General features: G+C 40.0%; 1 protein-coding gene across 5 annotated transcripts in view; it reads left to right on the top strand.

The window, feature by feature from the left end:
* The window catches only part of tprb (translocated promoter region b, nuclear basket protein), a 114,138-nt gene that overhangs the window by 68,232 nt on the left and 25,566 nt on the right, over window positions 1-20,340 (top strand). For 4 of the 5 annotated variants that reach the window (XM_041207891.1, XM_041207890.1, XM_041207889.1 and 1 more), the window contains exons 34-39: window positions 1,763-1,986; window positions 3,423-3,502; window positions 3,876-4,084; window positions 4,193-4,465; window positions 11,167-11,291; window positions 14,306-14,401. In XM_041207891.1, the coding sequence (XP_041063825.1) occupies window positions 1,763-1,986; window positions 3,423-3,502; window positions 3,876-4,084; window positions 4,193-4,465; window positions 11,167-11,291; window positions 14,306-14,401 (1,007 nt within the window). The remainder of the gene's footprint in view (window positions 1-1,762; window positions 1,987-3,422; window positions 3,503-3,875; window positions 4,085-4,192; window positions 4,466-11,166; window positions 11,292-14,305; window positions 14,402-20,340) is intronic. The other variant, XM_041207888.1, reaches the window with a different exon arrangement.

Raw genomic sequence — 20,340 nt, 5'->3', positions numbered from 1 at the left:
TGCTGGGTTTTTTACATTTAAGTCAGGAGCCAACATTTAATGGCTGCAAATTTAGCTGTTAAGTTCAAAACTGAAATGCTGAAAAAAGATAAAACTGAGCATTTTTTTAAAATTAGTTTTGTTTCTCGAATGTTTCCTCCCCTTCCCTCAGTTTGTATCATTGTGTGGAGTGTACTTGAGCTTCTCTGCTGCACTTGTAGATTGAGTTTGGCGCAGGGAATACCCTGGTGCACAGTGGAAAATTGTGTGTAAATGAAATTTAAAAAGAAGTGGCAGAATAGGATGTTGTAACTTCTCTTAGCCCCTCAAAAGACACCTGAATCCATTTGCAGCCTTTGTGGAAGTATGGAAGGACTGAAATAGGATGATCAAAAATTAAGTTGAAAGAAACCTAGCGCTGAATTTTAAAGGGCGCGCATTGCTTGCTCCCCTTGTAGAGAAGTTGGTTGCAAACTGACTGACTTAAAAAGGCTGACCCACAGCGATAATATGCTGGAGGATGACCTTAAGGTAATGGTGGTATGTGTGCCACTTGGAAAACAAGTCTTGCCCTTGAGAGCTGCTGGCCAATGCCAGATCCCAGTGATGACTGCTGCTGGGACTACAAGCAGTCCTGAGAAGCAAGACACCATGGATTCCAGACTAAAATAAGTCTGGGTTTTTGATTGGGGAAGGACTAAGGACCCTAGGAAGGTTGAGGGGCCGGCTTTGGAGGCTGAGAAGAAGTCACAAAGTGGGGAATGGTAATATCTTGAGGTGGAGAGGAGTGTCTCCAATATATGTTCAATAGGTGTGCAAGATATGTTCCCTTTTTCACCTGAGAGGTTGAAGTAGCGGGCTGCACACCTTTGTTCAGCCTTCCTCAGCCATGTGTTATTGCAGCAGAGGTGGAAACGGGCCTTTGGCCAGTTAAAGGCTTTGATAGGCCAAAGGGTGGACTGGCTGATGCCTTACCTACCTACTACTATGGGAAATAGCTGAGGTGGACGGGAAGGTGATGGGCTACACACCTACCGTAGGTTATATACCGGTTGCATGTACGCTGGATGGGGAACTTAAAATTCCAACCTCATAATGTGGAGCAATGAGACTACAGGAAAGTACTGAAGCTACTCTGATTTTAGTTAGGTGGTGGTGTCAAGGAAAGGAAAAAAAATGCTGATAATCGGAGATGAGTTACAAACTAGGTTTGAGGGGCTGAATGGCCTTGTGCTAAAAAAGCCGAGCTGCAGTCCACTTGCTCAAAATTTTGCAGATTGCACATTGATCAAATTCTACTGAGTTTTTGAGAATTATTCCAGAACTCTTGCCTCCATGTGATGCATAAACTACTCCAAACAGAAGTGGCAAAGGACTTGTTCCAAAGATGAAGCCGCCTTTTCTCTTTTGTTCTATGGGGAAACTGACTAGCTTCTGTGTAGTATTACAGCCAGAATTGGGAGCTTAGGAATTGAACTATAAATCTGTTATCTAGTTTTTAAGGTCCCTGCATCATTTGATAGTTTTCAATATAAAACATTTTTTAAATGCAATAAAGCACAAATGGTTGAGTTAGCAATCATACTATTGGTAATCAGTGTACTGCTCTAAGAAGTCTGTTTCTAGTATATAGGTCACTTTTTAAAAAGCTGTTTTCTAATGACTGTAACCTGAGTCCTTCATAGACTCAAAGAAAGGAGGTCATGTGAGCCACAGATTTTACTGAACCTAATGGCATTTAGCAGGATTTAAAATTAAGGTAGTTGGGTTGTTATTGTCTTAGGTTTGAAGGAACAATTGGTACAAGAAAATGAAGAGTTGAAACAGCACAATGAAGAATTTCAGCAACGTGTCACTAGTTTAGATCAGCAGAGAGAAGAACTGGAGGTGCGCATGAGTGCACTGAAATCACAGTATGATGGTCACATTGCTCGACTTAAACGAGAACTGAAGGAGCATCAGGATCGACAGCATGAGCAGCGTGAAGAACCACAGGAAATCACCAAAGTATGTGTAAAGATCTTAGAATTAGAAAATCCTGAATTTTTCAATATTTTCAGAAGTGCATAATTGGAATGTAAATTTGAAGCTTGATTATTGCATACTGCATTGTAACCTGTAAACATTTCCAAGATTGCCATATAAGTACTCAGAATATTGCTGCAATGAAACCCTGAACTCCATGGATGAAGTCATACTTTGTTTATAACTGTCTATTTGATTCCTATAATTGTTTCCCAGCTGTCCTGTATCTGAGTTTTGCTTAGATGCATTTTAGTCTTTTGGGTAATATTCTTGGCCTTTGACTTCTCAGATTTTAATGGGAACTGAATATCCTCCATTTGATCACTTCATTGTTAGCAAATACTGTTAGCAGATATTGGAGCATTATTCTGTGGTTCTAAAATGACATCTCTGATTGCTTTGAGGAAGTCTTAAAAAAAAAAACAATTGAAGTGGAGAAAATAAAGGTCTGAGCTCATCTGGGGTATTTGCATGTGAGAAGTTGATTTTGGGAAATACATCAGGTTTGGGGACATGCACGTCAGCCCTTTCCTTTAGACAAAAGGGACCTCAGTCTAATATCTCAGCCAAAGGATGGTGCCTCTGAGAGTGGGTTTCAATGCAGATTGCATGCTTAAACCCCACTTTTTGATCTGACCCTAGACATGAGAGCTACCAATGTAGCCAAGCTGGTTTTCAAGATGAAGTTCTTTTAAGTTTTGATTAAATAATTAAATTGAGGTTCTGCTCCCCAAAAATATACACGCTACCAGTGCCTGAGGCAAGTCATTTGCAAAAGCAATGTCACTTAGTATATAGCTAAATCTGACGTGCAAATCCAAAGAGTTTAACATTGCAGATTATTTTCATCTGTGCAGCATGAGCACAATTTGTGACTGCGTTAGCAGACAGTTATTGAGAATCGAAATGACTGCCCCATGCAAGTTCATCTGGGATTTGTTTAACAGTTTAGTGAAAATCTAGCTTCAAAGGCCATACAGATGTATAGCAGATAACTAAGGATTTTGCAGGTGCATTGGAGTAAAGTAGTAATGTGGTGATTTCGAGAAATTGTCCAGGCAAGGAAGAGGTGAGTTATTGCATCCTAGCAGGGCTGTACTTTTGGATGCTTGGGTTTCTAGAAATCTAAAATCAAGAAAGATATTGCTGCTGAAGATTGCTTCAGCTGCTGAGAGGGCACTGTGTAGAAAACATATTGCTTCTTGCATTTTTCATTGAACCCTTCTGATTTCTCCAAATGTTCAAATGTTTATTAAGAAAATGTTTCAATCAGAAGTTGATGTATGTGACTTCACCTGAATCAATAACAAAATCCTTATCTTTGTGTAAATAGTTTTAAAATAATTAAAATAACATTAGCATTATCAAGCAAAATGGAAAAACTGAGTTTGAGGTTAATTATTTTTGTTTTGCGCCAGACTTCTGAACCACAGAGGCAACTGGATCAGCAGAGGCAAATTACCCTTAAACAAACTCAAGCATCTGTGGACAGAGGAAGGTAAGCATTATTCACTCCATCTGCATGTTTCTTCAACAACTTTTTTAATACTATGTATTTCACCAAGTTTTCAAGTTTAACCTATTATTTTGTCTGCTTTTTTCATCAATGAGAATTAGCAGTATCAAAGAGACAGGGTTTTAACTGCTGTTCAAACAATAGAATCTTGTGTTTTATATAAAATAACTTGCAATGGAGACTGCAGCATTAACAATGTCATAACATCTCACTGGAGTTGCCTATTTGCTGCATAATTAATCCACTTATTTGTAAACTTGGTGTACATTTTTATATGAATGAATTCTCTTTGATGGGGTTTGATTTCTGGACATAAAACCAAAACTACATTGATTTATTTTAAAATTTTGCATAGTTCGAGTACATCTGATCCTCCAACAGCCAATATAAAGCCAACCCCTCTTGTGGCGACACCTAGTAAGGTAGCTGCTGGGCCAGTGCCTGGAAGTAAATCTACACCAAGAGCCAGTATCCGGCCAATGGTTACTCCAGCAACAGTCACTGGACCAGCTATAACACCAACAGCTACAGTAATGCCAACAACGCAGGTAGAAACCCAAGAAGGTAAGAAACAGTTTATATTTGGGATTTTAAAATTAATTTTAACTTCAATTCATTTTGAGAAGCACCATCCAGTGTGCTAGTTTTGTTATCCTAAATTTTTTTATTCAGCAGCCATGCAGTCAGAAGGACCAGTCGAACATGTAACTGTTTTTGGTAGCACAAGTGGAACAGTACGTTCAACAAGTCCAAATATCCCAAACTTGTCACAGCCTATTTTAACAGTGCAGCAGCAACAGACACAGGCCACTGCCTTTGTACAACCCACTCAACAGACTCTTCAGGTAGAACCAGCAAATCAGGACCCTTCCGCAAACATGGTAGATGTCGTGCAGAGTCCCCAGATAGAAAGACCTTCCACTTCTACAGCGGTGTTTGGAACAGGTTAGTTGTTCTATTGAATTAAATTTTTTTTATTTCAATCTACTTTTAATGGCATTGAGATTGGGGATTAGAGGGAGGCCATTCATTTCCTTGAGCCTGTACTGCCAGTCCCCAACTTTTCCCATTGCTCCATATTCTTTGATCTCCTTAACTGATTTTTAACCTCTGTATTCAAAGCTTCAGTTCAGCATTCACAGTCTTTTATGGGAAAGAAGTCTATATTTTTACTGCCCTTGGTGCTAACAACTGTTTCCCAAGTTCACCTTTAATGGACAGGCTCCTTTATGCTTCCTTCCCTATTTCCACCACCAGAGGAAATAGTTTCCCTTAATCTGTTCTGTTTATCATTTTAAACACCCCTCCATTAGATCAATCTTCTAAACTGAGTTCAAGCCACATTTATATAAAAACAAAAAAACTGCGGATGCTGGAAATCCAAAACAAAAACAGAAACAGAAACAGAAACAGAGACAGAAACAGAAACAGTTCTGTCGAAGGGTCATGAGGACTCGAAACGTCAACTCTTTTCTTCTCCGCCGATGCTGCCAGACCTGCTGAGTTTTTCCAGGTAATTCTGTTTTTGTTCCACATTTATATAGCCTGTTGTGATAATTAAACCCTTTTTAGACCTGGTTTCAATCTTAATCTATACTGCACCCTCTCCAAGGCCTATATATCCTTCCTTAAATAATATGCTCAGCCTAATCATAGTACTCCAGATGGAGTACTCTAAGTCCCTATATATCCAGCATCCTTGAGATAGCCAAAAGTCCATTAGTCATTTTATACCTGTCTACTGGCTTTTGGTGAGATGTGTACCCGGTCATCCAAATATCACCATGCTTTGCCATTCTCAGTTTCTAATCTAAAGAAAATACTCTAATGTATTTTTTTAAGATCCAAGGTAGCTGACTTCACACTTTCCCCACATTGAACTTCATTTGCTACAATTTTTCTCCTTCTATGTTGCTTTGTGACCTAACTGTTCCTAACTACTAATTTTATGTCTCCTAATTAATGCTATCTGCAAACTTTGTTACGTGGTTTTCAACTTTTTCAAATAAATCATGAATAAGATGGTGAAAAGCAGAGGCCCTGGGGATCACCACTTGTCACATTGTGCCAATCTCAGTACGTAGGCACTGGAGGTATAAGATACCTGAACCAAGTGGTTATACCTATCTAAATGGTTGGGGCTCCCCGAGGAACAAAAAGGCTGGAGGTTGTGACCTAAGTTTATTTTTAAATTATGGAGGCATTCGGTAGGATATTTGATAGGATTAGTAAGGTGCGTATGAGGAGATGGGTGACTATGCCTGAGTGGGTTGGAGACGGAGTGAGTAGCAAAGTAGGTTCATGTGGTAATTCGCTGCACGGGGGAAGGGGTGTGATAAACATAGGAATTATTCTAGGTTAATTAAGAGTAATTTAAACTAAGTTAACTAAATAACGGTGGGAGATTTTGGACTCCAAGCTGTTCCATGACACGTCTGTATAAAATTTAAGCAGCTGGAGGAATTCTGGTTCAGGATTAGTGTTCTGGAAGCCGAACTACAGACACTGCAACATAAGGGAGGAGGGGAAATACCTGGACGCTTTGTTCCAGAAGATGGGTTCACCTCTTAAAATAGGGTCGTCTGCTTCTGTCAGTAGTCAGCGACAGGAGGATATGACCATGAGTGAGGCAGGTAAAGGGACTGAGTAGACAGTAGTGGAGAAGCCTCAGATTTGGCAATTGTCAAACAGGTTTGAGATGCTCACAACCTGTGTGAATGAAAGTGAAGTCTGCAAGGTGAATGTGCAGGCTGGCCATGCACCATAGCACAGGAAGTCAATCAAGTTGGGAGAGTAAACAGCAATGTAGTGTTTGTGGGGGACCATTGACACTATTTTCTGCAGCAAAGAGCAAGACTCCAGAAGGTTGTGATGCCTGCCTGGTGTAAGGGCTTGGGACATTTGGTTAAGTCTGGAGTGGAGCATGCTATGGGAGGGGGAGGATCCATTCATTGTGGTCCATGTCGGTACCAATGACTTAGGCAGGGCAAGGAAAGAGGTTCTGCATAGTCAGTATGAGGAACTAAGTACCAAATTAAGAAGCAGAATCTCAAAGGTGGTAATCTCTGGGTTATTACCTGAGCCACGTGCAAATTGGCATAGGACAAATAAGATTAGACATGAATGCGTGTTTCAAAGACTGATGTGGGAGAAGTGGATTCTGGTTCATGGAGCACTGGCTGCAAAACTGGGGAAAGTGGAGGCTGTTCCATTGGTATGGTCTACATCTGAATTGTGCTGAGATATGTACCTGTGAATCACGTAACTAGGGGGGAGCTTTTAACCAAAAAAGGAGAATGAGCGGTTCAGTTTGAGTAGATGTAGCAAATCAAGGGGTAGATTCAAGACAGGAGAGCATAATAGTAATATGGAAAATGAGGATAGTAGTATAACAGTATGGGGCAGAAGACACCAACAGTCAAGACTAGATGTTACAAAGATAACAGACAAAATTGAAGGCTCTGAATCTGCACATAGCATTCATAACAAAGTAAATGAATTGATAGGATACATTGATGTAAATAAATATGATCTGATGGCCATTACGAAGCTGCAAGATGACGAGGATTGGGTCCTGAATATTGTGGGGTATATAACATTCAAGAAGAATAGGAAGCTTGATAAAGATGGAGGAGTAGTACTGTTAATCAAGGATGGCTTTGGTGCAATAGATGACTTTGGTTGATGAAATTAAGATGTAGAATCAGTCCGGGTGGTGATGAGGAAAGAAGTCACTAGTGGGAGTGGTCCTCAGGCCCCATGACAGTAACCACAGTGTAGGACAAAGTATACAAGAAATAATATTGGATACTGGTGATAAAGGGAAAGCAATAATCATGTGATTTTCATCTACGTATAATCTGGAAAATTCAGATTGGCAGTAGTAGCCTGGATGAGAAGTTCATAGAATACTTTTGAGATGGTTTCTTAAAACAGCATGTTCTGGAACCAACCAGAGAGCAGGTTATATTAGACTTGGTATTGTGTAATGTGACAGGGTTAATTCATGACCTCAAAAGTGGAGGCACCCCTAAGTGCCAGCACCCACAATATCATTGAATTTTACATAGTTTGAAAAGGAGAAAAGACTCTGGGTCTAAGACTAGTATTTTAAACTTAAATAAGGGCAACTACGTGGACTTGAAAGCTGAGCTAGCTGAAGTGAACTGGGATACTAGGCTAAGGGATAGATCAATAGAGAAGCATTGGCAGACATTTAAGGGAATATTTCAGAATACATAATAAGTATATTCCTACTATAATAAATTATAAACGGAGGACCCACAATCTGGTTAACAAGTCAAGGAAAGCATCAAACTTGAGGAAAGAGCATATGACTGTGCAAAGATGACAGGTCAGATGATTGGTCAGAATATAAAGAACAACAGAGAATGACTAAAAGTTTAATTAGGAGAAATAAATTTAGTATGAGGAATAAGCTAGCTGGAAGTGTAAGAATAGCTAGCAAGAGCTTCTTCAGGTATTTAAAAAGGAAAAAAGTAAAGTGAGTGTCAGTCTCTAGAGGACCAACAATGGGAATTAATAGTAGGTAGTAAGGAAGTGACTGATGAAGTGAACAAATATTTTGCTTCTGTCTTCACTAGAAGATACAAAAATCATTCCAGTAATAGCTGTAAATCAAGAGATGGAAGGGAGAGGGGAATTGGTGAAATTCCAATCACTAGGGAAGCCTTACTGAGCAAACTGATGGATCTGTGGGTGGACAAGTCTCTGGGTCCTGATGGACTTCATCCTCAGGTCTTAAAAGATGTGGTTAGTGAGGTAGTAGATACGTTAGTGTTAATTTTCTAAAATTCACTAGATTCTGGAAAGGAACCATCAGACCAGCAAATTCAAGAAGGGAGGGAGGCAGAAAACAAGAAACTAGACCAGTTAGTTTGACATCTGTCATGGGGAAGGTGTTATAATCAATCATTAAGGAGGCTATAGCTGGGCACTTAAACAATCTTAAGGTAATTGGGAAGAGTCAGCATGGTTTTGTGAAAGGGAAATCATATTTAACCAATTCTTTGAAGGAGTAACATTTGCTGTGGATAAAGGGGGGGCCTGTAAATGTGTATTTGGATTTCCAGAAGACCTTTGATAAAGTGCCACATCAAAGGTTATTGTGGAAGATAAAAGCTTATGGTGCAAGGGGTAACATATTAGTATGGGTAGAAGATTGGCTGGCTGACAGACAGAAGTGTGTGTATAAGTGGGTCTTTCTCTGATTGGCAGGTTGTGATGCGTGAAGTCCTGGAGGGGCCTGTGCTGGGGATTCAACTTACAATTTATATCAATGACTTAGATGAGGGGAGTGAAGGTATGGTAGCTAAATTTGCAGATGACACAAAGATAGGTAGAGAAGTATGTTGTGAAGTGGACATGAGATTGCAGATGGATATAGAAAGGCTGAGTGAGTGGGCAAAAATTTGTCAGTTGGAGTATTGTGGGAAAATGTGAAGTTGTTCACTTTGGCCAGAAGAATGAAAAAGCAGAATATTACTTAAAAGGAGAATGTCTGCGGAATTCTGAAGTGCAGAGAGATCTAGGTGTTTCAGTGCATGAGCCTCAAAGTTAATGTGCAGGTACAGCAAGTAATTAAGGCTAATGGAATGCTACCCTTTATTGCGAGAGGAATTGAATGTGCAAGTAAGGATGTTATGCTTCAGTTATGCAGGGCATTGGTGAGACCACATCTTGAAAACTCTAATTTTGGTGGTCTTATTTAAAGAAGGATGTAAATGCATTGGAGGCAGTTCAGAGGAGGTTTACTAGATTGAAACCTGGAATGAGTGGGTTGTCCTACAAGGAAAGGTTCAACAGATTGGGCTTGTTTCCACTGGAGTTTAGAAGAATAAAGGATGGCTTGATTGATGTATATAAGATACTGATTGGTTTTGACAAGGTGGATGTGGAAAGGCCATTTCCTCTTGTGGGTGAGTCTGGAACTAGGGGTTACTGTTTAAAATGAGGGGTTGTCCTTTTAGAACAATTTTTTTTAGGGTTGTGTGGCTTTGGAACTCCCTGCCTCAGAAAGTTGTGGACGCGAAGTCATTGAATATTTTTATGGTGGAGGTAGATTCTTGTTAGGCAAGGGAATCAAAGATCATCAGGGATAGATGGGAAAGTGGAATTTGAAACACTAAACAGATCAGCCATGATCTTAATGAATAACGGAGCAGGATTGAGGGGCCGAATGGCCACCTATTTCGCATGTTCATATAATATAGAGTATAGAGAGAAAATGTTTTTACATTAACAATTCAAAACTAGAGATCAGAAGATGGGAATCAATAGTTAAGCTGAAAGGATTGCATGGAAGTAGTATGGGAAGAAGACTATGGAGCATAACACCAGCATAGACCAGCTGGGCTGATTGACCTGTAGCTGTATAGTTAATTCTATGTGCCCTTCATCCCTACACTCTTGTCTTCTACCTCCCAAACCCATTGTTAACTCCAGTTCTGTAGATTCCGAAAGAGTCTGAACTGTCTTCTGGACACACATATAGCTAGCATCTGTAGAGAACATTCTTCATGTTTGTGATCTCAGAGAAAATTTCAATAGTATTAGTCAAACATTAGCTATTCTTCAGACTTCCGTGTTGAGTATCTGATTAGCTCAACATTGTCTAAATGCTCAATCACTGTCATTATTGACAGTTTCTACTTATTTCCCACAACTGATGTGACAGTGATAGGTCTGTGATAACCTGGTTTCTCTCACCCTTATTAGATAATGGAGAACAATTTGAAATTTTCCAATCTAACAGCACAGTTTTCAAGTGATTAGTTTTGGAAAATTGTTATTAATGGAATTTCCTCATTACTACTTGTAATACCTTGAGACACAGACAATTGGGCTTTGGAGATCTGTGGAGTCTGACTGCTTTCTCCATTACCTTTTTTAACTATATAAATGCAACAGCTATTTTCTCTTCTTTTAGTTTCACTTGTAGTGCTGGTATTTTACTCTAAAGTGAAGTAATGCCAAGATTTTGATTGGCAGGTAAAAATTATGGAATCAGAGTTGACCTGTCAAGTCCTGCAATTTTTAAAAAATTGTTAGGACCTGGATGCTTTAATACAGTGGTACCTCAAACAGTTTAGCAGTTATTTGCACGTGGCTCCATTGCACCTCTAGCCCATATTCTACTGACTAAATTAAGGCCTCTGAAGACAGTGACTTAGCTTGGACTAAGCACTTTTTCTGCTTATTTGGTGTTGCAATAAAGGAATCCATGACATAATTGATCTTTACAAGATAGGAATGAAAAGTTTCTTGCAGAGTTGATCTACTTCTAGCTGTATAGAGTGCCTGTTTTCCATCTTGTACTCAGTATCATTGAAATTGGAGACTTGTGTGGCTCTCATTGCTCTACGGAGCAATTTGTAACATTCAGAGTGCTGGAACAAATTAAAATCATAACTTTTTAAGATGAAAGTTAACCAACAATACTGTTTCAAACTATACAGCTCTCCTTTCCCCAAATTTAGTTTATATCTTGTTAGGCTTGTTGATTTTATAACAGCATCTGTTTTAATTGGACCATTCTTATGCAGTGATTGTACCAGATGTGGCTTTGAGTGTGCTGAATTCAATTTAGTTTTGAGTTTGAAATAATTGTCTAATGTGTTTTTCAGTTTCGGCCACTACTATGTCCAAACGTCAGCGTGATGATGATGATGAGACCAATGCAGATAATGTAGGTCATGGTCAGGATGAATCTCTGGAACATCAGTCAAAGAAATTGAGAGTTGTCAGAGTGGTGAGTGAAGCTTTTTTTCCTAACACGGGACAGTGGGATAAAAGGAAGAGACTCTGATTGGCTGGATGTAATGATTGGTGTTCCTCAGCCTTCTGTACTGGCTGTCAGCTTTTAAACGTATATATCAGTCGCTTGGGTAAAGCATGAGGGCTGTATATCTAAATTTCAGGTGACACTAAGACTGGTAGACAACTGTGACAAATAGACAATGTGGGAAAGTGTAAAGTCACCTGCACTGGATGGGAGAAAAACAAATATTTTCTGAAAGGTGAGGGGCAACGAAATGTGAAGGAGATTTCAGTGTCTGGGTTTGCAAATCGAGTCAATAAAAGCTAGGGCATAGGCACAAAGTAATCGTAAAAGTGGTTGTAAAGTAATGAACTGATACTGCATTTGATTTTGAGCACCAAGCTTCAGGAAAGATGTATTGTTCTTGATTCAAGAACAGTACAGATTCACCAGAACGACATGATGGTTTAAAGGATTAAAGTGAAAAGCATAAACTTTAATTCCCTTAAATTTGGAACTGGTGACATAACTGAGGCATTTAAAATGATAGGCATTCAATCGAGTGAATTCTTAATTCCCACAGAGAATTTTTTTAAGGGGTATAACTAAGTTTAGAGCCAAACCATTTAGGAATGCAATTAAAGTAACATTCATAAGAGGGAAGTGGAAAATCTGGAACTATCTCCCTTCGAAGGTGGCTGATGCTGAGTCAATTTGAAATTCAAGACGTCAATAGATTTTTGTTGGGATATAGAGCAAAGGTGTTGAGGTGCTAATCAGCAGTGATCTAATTGAATGGTGGAATATGTTCAAAAGGTCTGCCTCTGTTCCTATGTTAAATGTGTTAATGAATGACACATCTTTGAGAAGTTCCCAAGCTCCACTGCATAATCAAGTTGCATAAACATGCGCAGTTGGGAATAATGTAGAGATGTTGAGTCATATATTCCATTCATGCCTACATCTACATGATGGTCTAGAGTTTGGAGGGAATAGAGCTCTGTGGTCACAATAATATGTTTTTCAGTGCTATCCCTTTTATGATCAAATCATTCATCTTACACAGTAAGTTAATTCTTTGATTTTGCTCTTTCATTTCACTTCTGCATTATATTATTGCACTTACCAGCCTATTTAGATGGCAGACAATGACTGCATTCATCTAAGAAGAAATAATGCTACAGCATAGTATTTGTTGACAGCCCAGTCAAATTTTGAATATCTCCTGAGTGTTACATGGTCTAGATGATCCTTAGTGTGCCATTTTTTGCTCCCAAGTTCTCATCTCTGCTCCAAATTGAGCAGCTAATGATGTGTGTGGAGAAGGGCAGGAGAAAGAAGGACCTCCCTGTAATTCATTCCAAATGACATTCAGCCAATCACAGAGCAGCATCAGTGATCAATATTGGCATTTGTAGGTTAAATTTTTGGCAACTTTGCACTACTGCAAGAAACGTATACTTGTAAAAGGCAGAAGTTAGATGAATCATTTTTAAAGGGAAAAATCATAATTTGAAATCCTCCTAATGGCATTGTGGCAACACTGACCGTAAATATAGCAGTGATTCATGAAGGCTGATTGCCACTTTATAATCCTTGACCAGACTCAAGTTTTTGTCACGATCCTGTTAGGGGCCAATAACGTTTTGTTTAAAGTAGGCAAAGTTTGAGATTCAAGGCACTTGCTAAGATTCCATGGGTTTTGAACAAACAAAATCTATACAGGGTGGGAAAAAAATACAATATCTTGTCTCTCAGTCCTGAAGGTTACAGTATATGTGAATTAACAGACACTGTGTGGTCAAACACATCGTACCGTTTCATAAATGGCAAATGCAACCGAGAGGCATCTCATGGATTCCTCAGCAATGCGCTCAGACATCAGTAAACAATGAGCCAATGAATCTTGTTGAAACTGTCTCACTTACAAGGGTTCTAAACCTTTCACTTTCGAAGATTAAGCCTCTGAATTCCCTCAAAGCTGCTCCAACTTGGACTGCCCCAATGATCGCGCACCTCCCAGGGTTTCAGTCTTGTCTCCTGAGACTCTGTTCCCCTGAATTTACAAGTCTGCACTTCAGCCTCTACTTGTGCAATTTTAGCTCTTTAATAGCCATAGCTTCACTGGGCTGGGTCTGCCCTTGGATTTTATCAAGCTCATCCGTTCTGTCGAATGGTCATGAGGACTCGAAACATCAACTCTTTTCTTCTCCGCCGATGCTGCCAGACCTGCTGAGTTTCTCCAGGTAGTTCTGTTTTTATTCCAATCTCCACTGCTACACCAAGCTATAAATGGCTCCCAAGGCTGCTTCTGAACCTTAACTGCACAGAGCTATCAAATGGCTCCCAGGACTTCTCCTGAGCCCCAATTGCACAGAACCTACTAACAGCAGCCTTTGCTCCTGTTGCCGAATGCTCACTGCCCTAGTAAGCACACTGCTAAATTGAAACCTTAGAACTTTCTTCAGCTCCACCCATCCCTGACAACATAACCTTTCAGGGCTCGTCCTCTCCTTAGATTAATTGTAGCTTAAGCTCACAAAGCAAAACACTCTGGGCTGCATTTCTTTGCCGGCATTGTCGACACCTCGTTTCCAATTCTCCAGTAAGCCCACCTGTTGTCTTATGATCTTGCTTTTCTAGCTGTTAATCCCTTAAGTCAAGATGGCTCCAACCTTTTAAGTGTAATAGTCTTCAAGCTGCTTTTGTTGCATTGATCCCATTTGCTACAGTTAAATTTTAATCTTCCCAGAACTAAAAATTACCCTTCAAATATTGCTATGAACCATGAACTAAGTATTTATAACCATAGGGCAGTTAGGCATGGAAGAAATTGATTGCCTTGCTAATGTTGCCCATATTGCAAGAACATTTGTTTAATGAAGTTCCTGCTCCAGAGTTCTTCATTGGAACCATTTTCTGAATTACATTTCACTTTGTGCAATTATTGTTTACTGTTTACAATGTTATAAACACATAGAGCTAAAATTTGTTTGCAACTTTAGGAAGAACATTTGCAGGAGGTGGAAGCAAATGCAGAAACAGACACTGAAATGCAAATACAGTCAGAGAACCTGGATTCACAAGACTCTATCACACAGGTTAGTTAATTGCTTCTAGTCAGCATTATGCCATAGAAATTGTATGTCTGAACCTCATGCCATTGCACCCAGGAGTTGAGACCAAGTTTTGCTTTCAAATCAAGGAGTGTTAGAATGTGGAATTGAACTAGGGCTGAGAAAGAGCAGCAAAGGTAGTGAAAAAGAACTGGGCGAAGGGGTAAGATGCAGTGAGGCAGAGCAAGGTGATGGTGTTGTACTCCATAAGGCCAGCTGGTGAGGGGTAGATCAGGAATCAATCTTGATAAATACTTGAATGAGTAGTTTTAGAATTGCGTATTACAAACATAGAACACCTAATCCAACAACCAGTTTCAATCTGTCTATAGCACAAGCAGATCCCTAGTTGATGCCTATTGCCTGTATACAATTGAATACAATTAATATGCAGTTAACAGGTGAGGCATGATAGAGGGTAGTGGGGAACTGGAATAAGGTAGGGCAGAATTTGAAATGAGGGATTGGTATGGTATGGAGAGGCAGGCAGTACAGTGGGAATCACAAACGATATTTAAGAGTTTGGAAAGTTTTTTGTAGGGGTTGTATAGGATATGAGATGAGGGTAGTCATTTCATAAAAATATGATTTATGATTATAAAGTAGTAGAATAGAGAAATGGCAACTACAAATTAAAGTTAATCATTGGAGATATATTGAACAAATTGGGGTTAAAATACAAGAAACTGAATGAAGATGTCGGCTTAATGAAAGAACCCTTTGTTAACAGCAACACCTAAAGATCTGGACAACAACTAACAGTTTGGAATTTGAGCTTCATTTGAGGGAAAGTAATTCAGTAAGGCCTATGCGGGAGGAAATTAAATAAATACCAAGACCATTGAGAAGCTAGGGGTGCAGGGTTGGCAATGACCAGAAGGACCTTGGTTGTAAGGTGTATAAGTGGCAAGTGAGAACAATTAATATCTTGTGGCAGACTCGGCCAACCATTTAACAAATACTGATAGGAAAGAAGCAGCAGCAATATTATTGCAGCTCGATAAAAGTAGCTTATCCAGGAGTGGAACCCATGCTGCTCAACAAGCAGGGAAGTAGGTAGGCACTGAATACTTGAGATGCTGGGTGAGTACAATGGGGTAGCAGTTACTTATCTTCAGGAGGATAATTTTTCTTTGAAAAGTGTTCCTATAGCACCATCTTGTGATGACTTGTAAGTACTTCTTTTAGAATTAATGTGAAGTTGGATGTCACAACTTCAGGTGGCATTAAGTTATGTGCAAAACACTAAATAAAGATGTTAAGTTCATTTGTTGTTCTTGCTCATAATATGGAAACTTAAAACTCTGGTCAAAGTTGTTTACCACCTTCCTTACATGACTGATATTTATTGCTCTTTGCATGAAGCTCTTTCCGGTAATAACTCAAATTTTTTCGTGAGTATGAACACCCAGATTTTATTATCCTGTCTTTATTCAGGATTTATCATATACCTTGTAAATAGTTCCATGTTCTACATGCTCCTTAAGAGCTGTCAAAATCAATATTTAACAAATATAATCCAGGCACTAGTGATATTGACATCTTTCAAAACGCTGTTTGCAGTTGAGTGTTTTGAAATATAGTGAAATTTTTGTACAGAATTGTTGAGAAAATGTCATAAAATTTAAATGTTTCCTAACCAAGCAATATTAATTGATCACCATCTCCAAATGCAGTCCACCATGTAGTTGAATTGCAGCATTTTTTTTGCTTGAATATGTCATGGAAATATTTTGTGTTTCTTTATGGGATGTGGGTGTTGCTGGCCAGGCTAACATTTATTGCCATCCCCAATTGCTTTTGAGAAGGTGGTGGTGAGCTGCTGCCTCAAACCACCGCAGTCCCTGTGGTGTGAGTATACCCATAATGCTGTTAGGGAGGGAGTTCCAGGATTTTGACCCAGTGACAGTGGAGGAACAGCGTATATTTCCAAGTCAGGATGTTGAGTGGCTTGGAGGGCAGCTTCCAGATGGTGTGTTCTCATGTATCTGCTGCCCTTGTCCTCCCAGATGGTAGTGGCCGTGGGTTTGGAAGGTGCTGTTAAGGAACTTTGGTGAGTTTCTGCAGTTTCTGGTGAAGGGAGTGAATAAGAACATAAGAAATAGGAGCAGGATTTGGCCCCTCAAGCCTGTCCTGCCATTCAAAAAGATGATGGCTGATCTGCACCAGGCCTCACTCCTCTTTGGTGTCAGCTCCTCATGGCTCTTAACTCTGATATTTCAAAAACCTATCTACCACCTCTTTAAATAATTTCAGTGATCTACCCTCCATAACTCTCTGGCGTAGAGAATATTTGTGAGTGGGGTGACAATCAAATGGGCTGTTGTCCTGGATGGAGTCAAGCTTCTTGAATGTTGTTGGAGCTGTACTCATCCAGACAAGTGGAGAGTATTCCATCAGAATCCTCACTTGTGCCTTATCAATGGTGGACAGGCTTTGGGGAGTCAGGAGGTGAGTTACTCATCGCATGATTCCTAACCTCTGACTTGCTCTTGTAGCCACTGTATTTATCTGGCTTGTCCAGTTCAGTTTCTGGTCAAAGGTATCCCCCAGGGTGTTGATGGTAGGGGCTTCAGCAATGGTGATACCTTTGAATGTCAAGGGTCATTACCATTGCTCAAAGGATGGGAAGAGGGATGTGAAAGGGAAATCATGTTTAGCCAACTTATTGGAGTTCTTAAGGAAGCAATTTGCTGTGGATAAAGGGGAACTGGTGGATGTATTGTACTTAGATTTCCAGAAGGCATTTGATAGAGCGCCACATCAAAGATCATTGTGAAAAATAAAAGCTCATGGTATAGGGGGTAACATATTGGCATGAATAGAAGATTGGCTGGCTAACAGGAAGCAGAGAGTAGGCATAAATGGGTTTTTCAAGTTGGCAAGATGGAATGAGTGGCATGCTACAGGGATCAATTCTGGGACCTCAACTATTTACAATTTAAATAGGGATAGATGGGATGGTTGCCAAATTTGCTATTGAGACAAAGATAGATAGGAAAATAGGTTGTGAAGAGGACATAGAGACTACAAACAGAGATAAGTAGGTTAAGTGAGTGCGCAAAGATTTGGCAGATGGAGTATAACGTGGGGAAAATATGAAATTGTCTGTCTGTCTGTCTGTCTGCTTGTCTGTCTTGGCAGGAAGAATAAAAGAAGCAATTTTTTCTAAATGGTGAGAGATTGCAGAGCTCTGAGATGCAGAGGGATCTTGGTGCCCTAGTGCATGAATCGCATAAGGCTAATATGCAAGTACAGCAAGAAATTAGAAAAGCTAATAGAATGTTATCATACAGAAGTAGGGAGGTTGTGCTTCAGTTGTACAGGGCACTAGTGAGACCGCATCTGGAGTACTATGCACAGTATTTTCCACCTTATTTAAGGAAGGCTGTAAATGCATTGGAAGCAGGTTCAGAGAAGCTTTACCAGACTAATACCAGGAATCGGTGGATTGTCTTAATGAGGAAAGGTTGGACAGACTAGGCTTGTATCCACTGAAGTTTAGAAGAGTAAGGTAATTTGATTGAAACAGCAAATCCTGAGGGGTCTTGACAAGGTGGATGTGGAGAAGATGTTTCCTCTTGTGGAAGCATCTAGAACTAGGTGTCACTGCTTAAAGATGAGGGGTCACCCATTTAATGCAGATGAGGTGAAATCTTTCACTCAAGGTTCAGTCTTTGGAATCCTTTTCCTGAAAAGGTTGTGGAAGCAGAGTTTTTGAATGTTTTTAAGGCTGAGGTGGATAGATTCTTGGTAAACAAGGGGGTGATGTGTTATCGGGGGTATGTGGGATACAGATTTCAGGTTGCTATCAGATCAGCCATGATATTAAATGTTGGAGCAAGCTCAAGGGGCTGAATGGCCTACTTCTCCTCATTCGTATGTTTGTGCTTTTCCTGCCCCCTCATTTCCATCACTATTTCTTAAATAATCACTCTCCTGACTCCCATCATAGCCTACTCTCCTGACTGCCATCATAGCCTAACAAAATCAATGAAGCTGCATCCCTCACTCAATGGGACAAGGGGCAGGGCTGTGATGATTATGTCTGATGTCATGGAAAAAAAAAACCCTACCTATTAAGATGGCCCATGTTCATGGGCTGTTGACAATGAAGCCTGGGGAGTGTGAGGGAGAGGGATTAACAGCTGTGGTCAATTCCTTGAAGCCAAGGTCTCCTTTCTGTATTTAGAAGGAACAGAAATAAGAAAATATATGACCATGAAATTTGCACAAAAGCTTTGAGAGGTTGGCCTTAATTTTTTTAAAGCTGTAGGCTGATTAGAAAGGACAAAATTCAGTTATATTCCACCTAGCGCTTTTTTCCCTATGCCAGGTGGAAGCATTATGGGAAATATAATTCTTGAGTTTAAACATTATCTTGTCTAGTTATGTGCGTGCTGCATGTTAAACCAACTGAGTCATTTTGCATTGGAATATGAGTGAGGGAGCCTATCTACAATTGGATAGAACTTTGGCGAGCCATAGGAGTACCCTGTGCCTTCTAAGACAGGGTTTGGAGGCAGTGTAGTCAAGTTTCACTAGATCAATTCCTACTATGAGAGCATTGCCCTGTATTGAGGGGCTGAGTAAATTGGGCCTATTTACTTGAGAATTAATGGAAGGTGATCTCATTGAAACTATTCTTTAAAGTCTTGACAGGATAGAGATTGAAATCGTTTAGGACTGAGATGTGTGTCTTCAGTTGAAGACCCCAGAGGGTTTTGGATGTTCCAATATCGAATATATATAAGGTTAAGCTAGACGTTTTTTGGTCCCCCAGGAAATCAGGGAATATGAAGATGGAACAGGGAAGTGGCATTGAGGCAGAAGATCAACCATGATTACATTGAATGACTAAACAGACGAGAGGAGCTGTGTCGTCGACTTCCATTCCTGTTTATTATGCTGTGTCCACTAGGGTGTTTCAGTGTTGCCAATCAGAAGATTAGGAAAGTGCATATGAGAGCTTGTATGAAAGACTTGGTATCTTGTTATAGGGGTTACATTTGTTACATCCCTCACCTTTTCTTAACATACAAGATTTTAGGAAATGACAACTTTGGAAGGCCAGAAGCCTAGAATCTGCTAATGAGGGTGACCAGTGCCACTGTACCTGAGAGTGATGTGCCCTCTAATTTTTCTTTGTGAGCAGCTTGCTTGTTGCATTGCTTGGTACATTCCAGATTGCCCCATGGCTTTGCAGTTTAGAGGAAACGTTTCCTGAGAATTTTTACAACACAGCTGAAATTTGTAATAGTTGATTTTATTTCAATGTGCAGTGTTTATCTGATGAATTTTAAAAACGCGAATGATGCCAGCTTCAATTTCTTCTTATTCATTCATGATATGTGGGTGTTACTGGCAAAGCCTTCATTTATTGCCCATCCCAAATTACCCATGAAGATGGAGACATCTGTCCTCTTGAATAGATACAGCCCATGTGCAACCCCTGCTGTTAGGCAAGGGGTTCCAGGATTTTGATCCAGTGACAATGGAAGGCTTGGAATATATTTTTTAAGTCAAGCTGGTACATGACTTGGAAGGAAACTTGCAGGTGGTGTTCCTGTGTGTCTGCTGCCCTTGCCCTTCAAGTTGGTAAAGGTTACGGGTTTAAGGGGGGGGGGTGTTGTTGCACATTGCATCTTGTACATGATGGTACACACTGCTGCCATAGTGTCAGTGGTGGAGGGAATGAATGTTTAAGGTGGATGAGGTGTCAGTCAAGCAGCCAGCTTTGTCCTGGATGGTGTGCTTGAGTGCTGTGGGAGCTGGACTTGTTTAGCTAAGTGGAGATTATTCATCACGCTGCTGACTTGTGCTTTGTAGATTGGCTTTGGGGAGGCATGAGATTAGTTACTTGCTGTAGAAATCTCAGCCGCTGACCTGCCCTTGTAGCCACAGTATTTATGTGACTGGTTCAG

The sequence above is a fragment of the Carcharodon carcharias genome, chromosome 16 (assembly GCF_017639515.1).
Source record: "Carcharodon carcharias isolate sCarCar2 chromosome 16, sCarCar2.pri, whole genome shotgun sequence".
Taxonomy (NCBI): domain Eukaryota; kingdom Metazoa; phylum Chordata; class Chondrichthyes; order Lamniformes; family Lamnidae; genus Carcharodon; species Carcharodon carcharias.
Note: the sequence above shows the minus strand (reverse complement) of the source record. Positions and strands in the feature narration are given on the sequence as shown.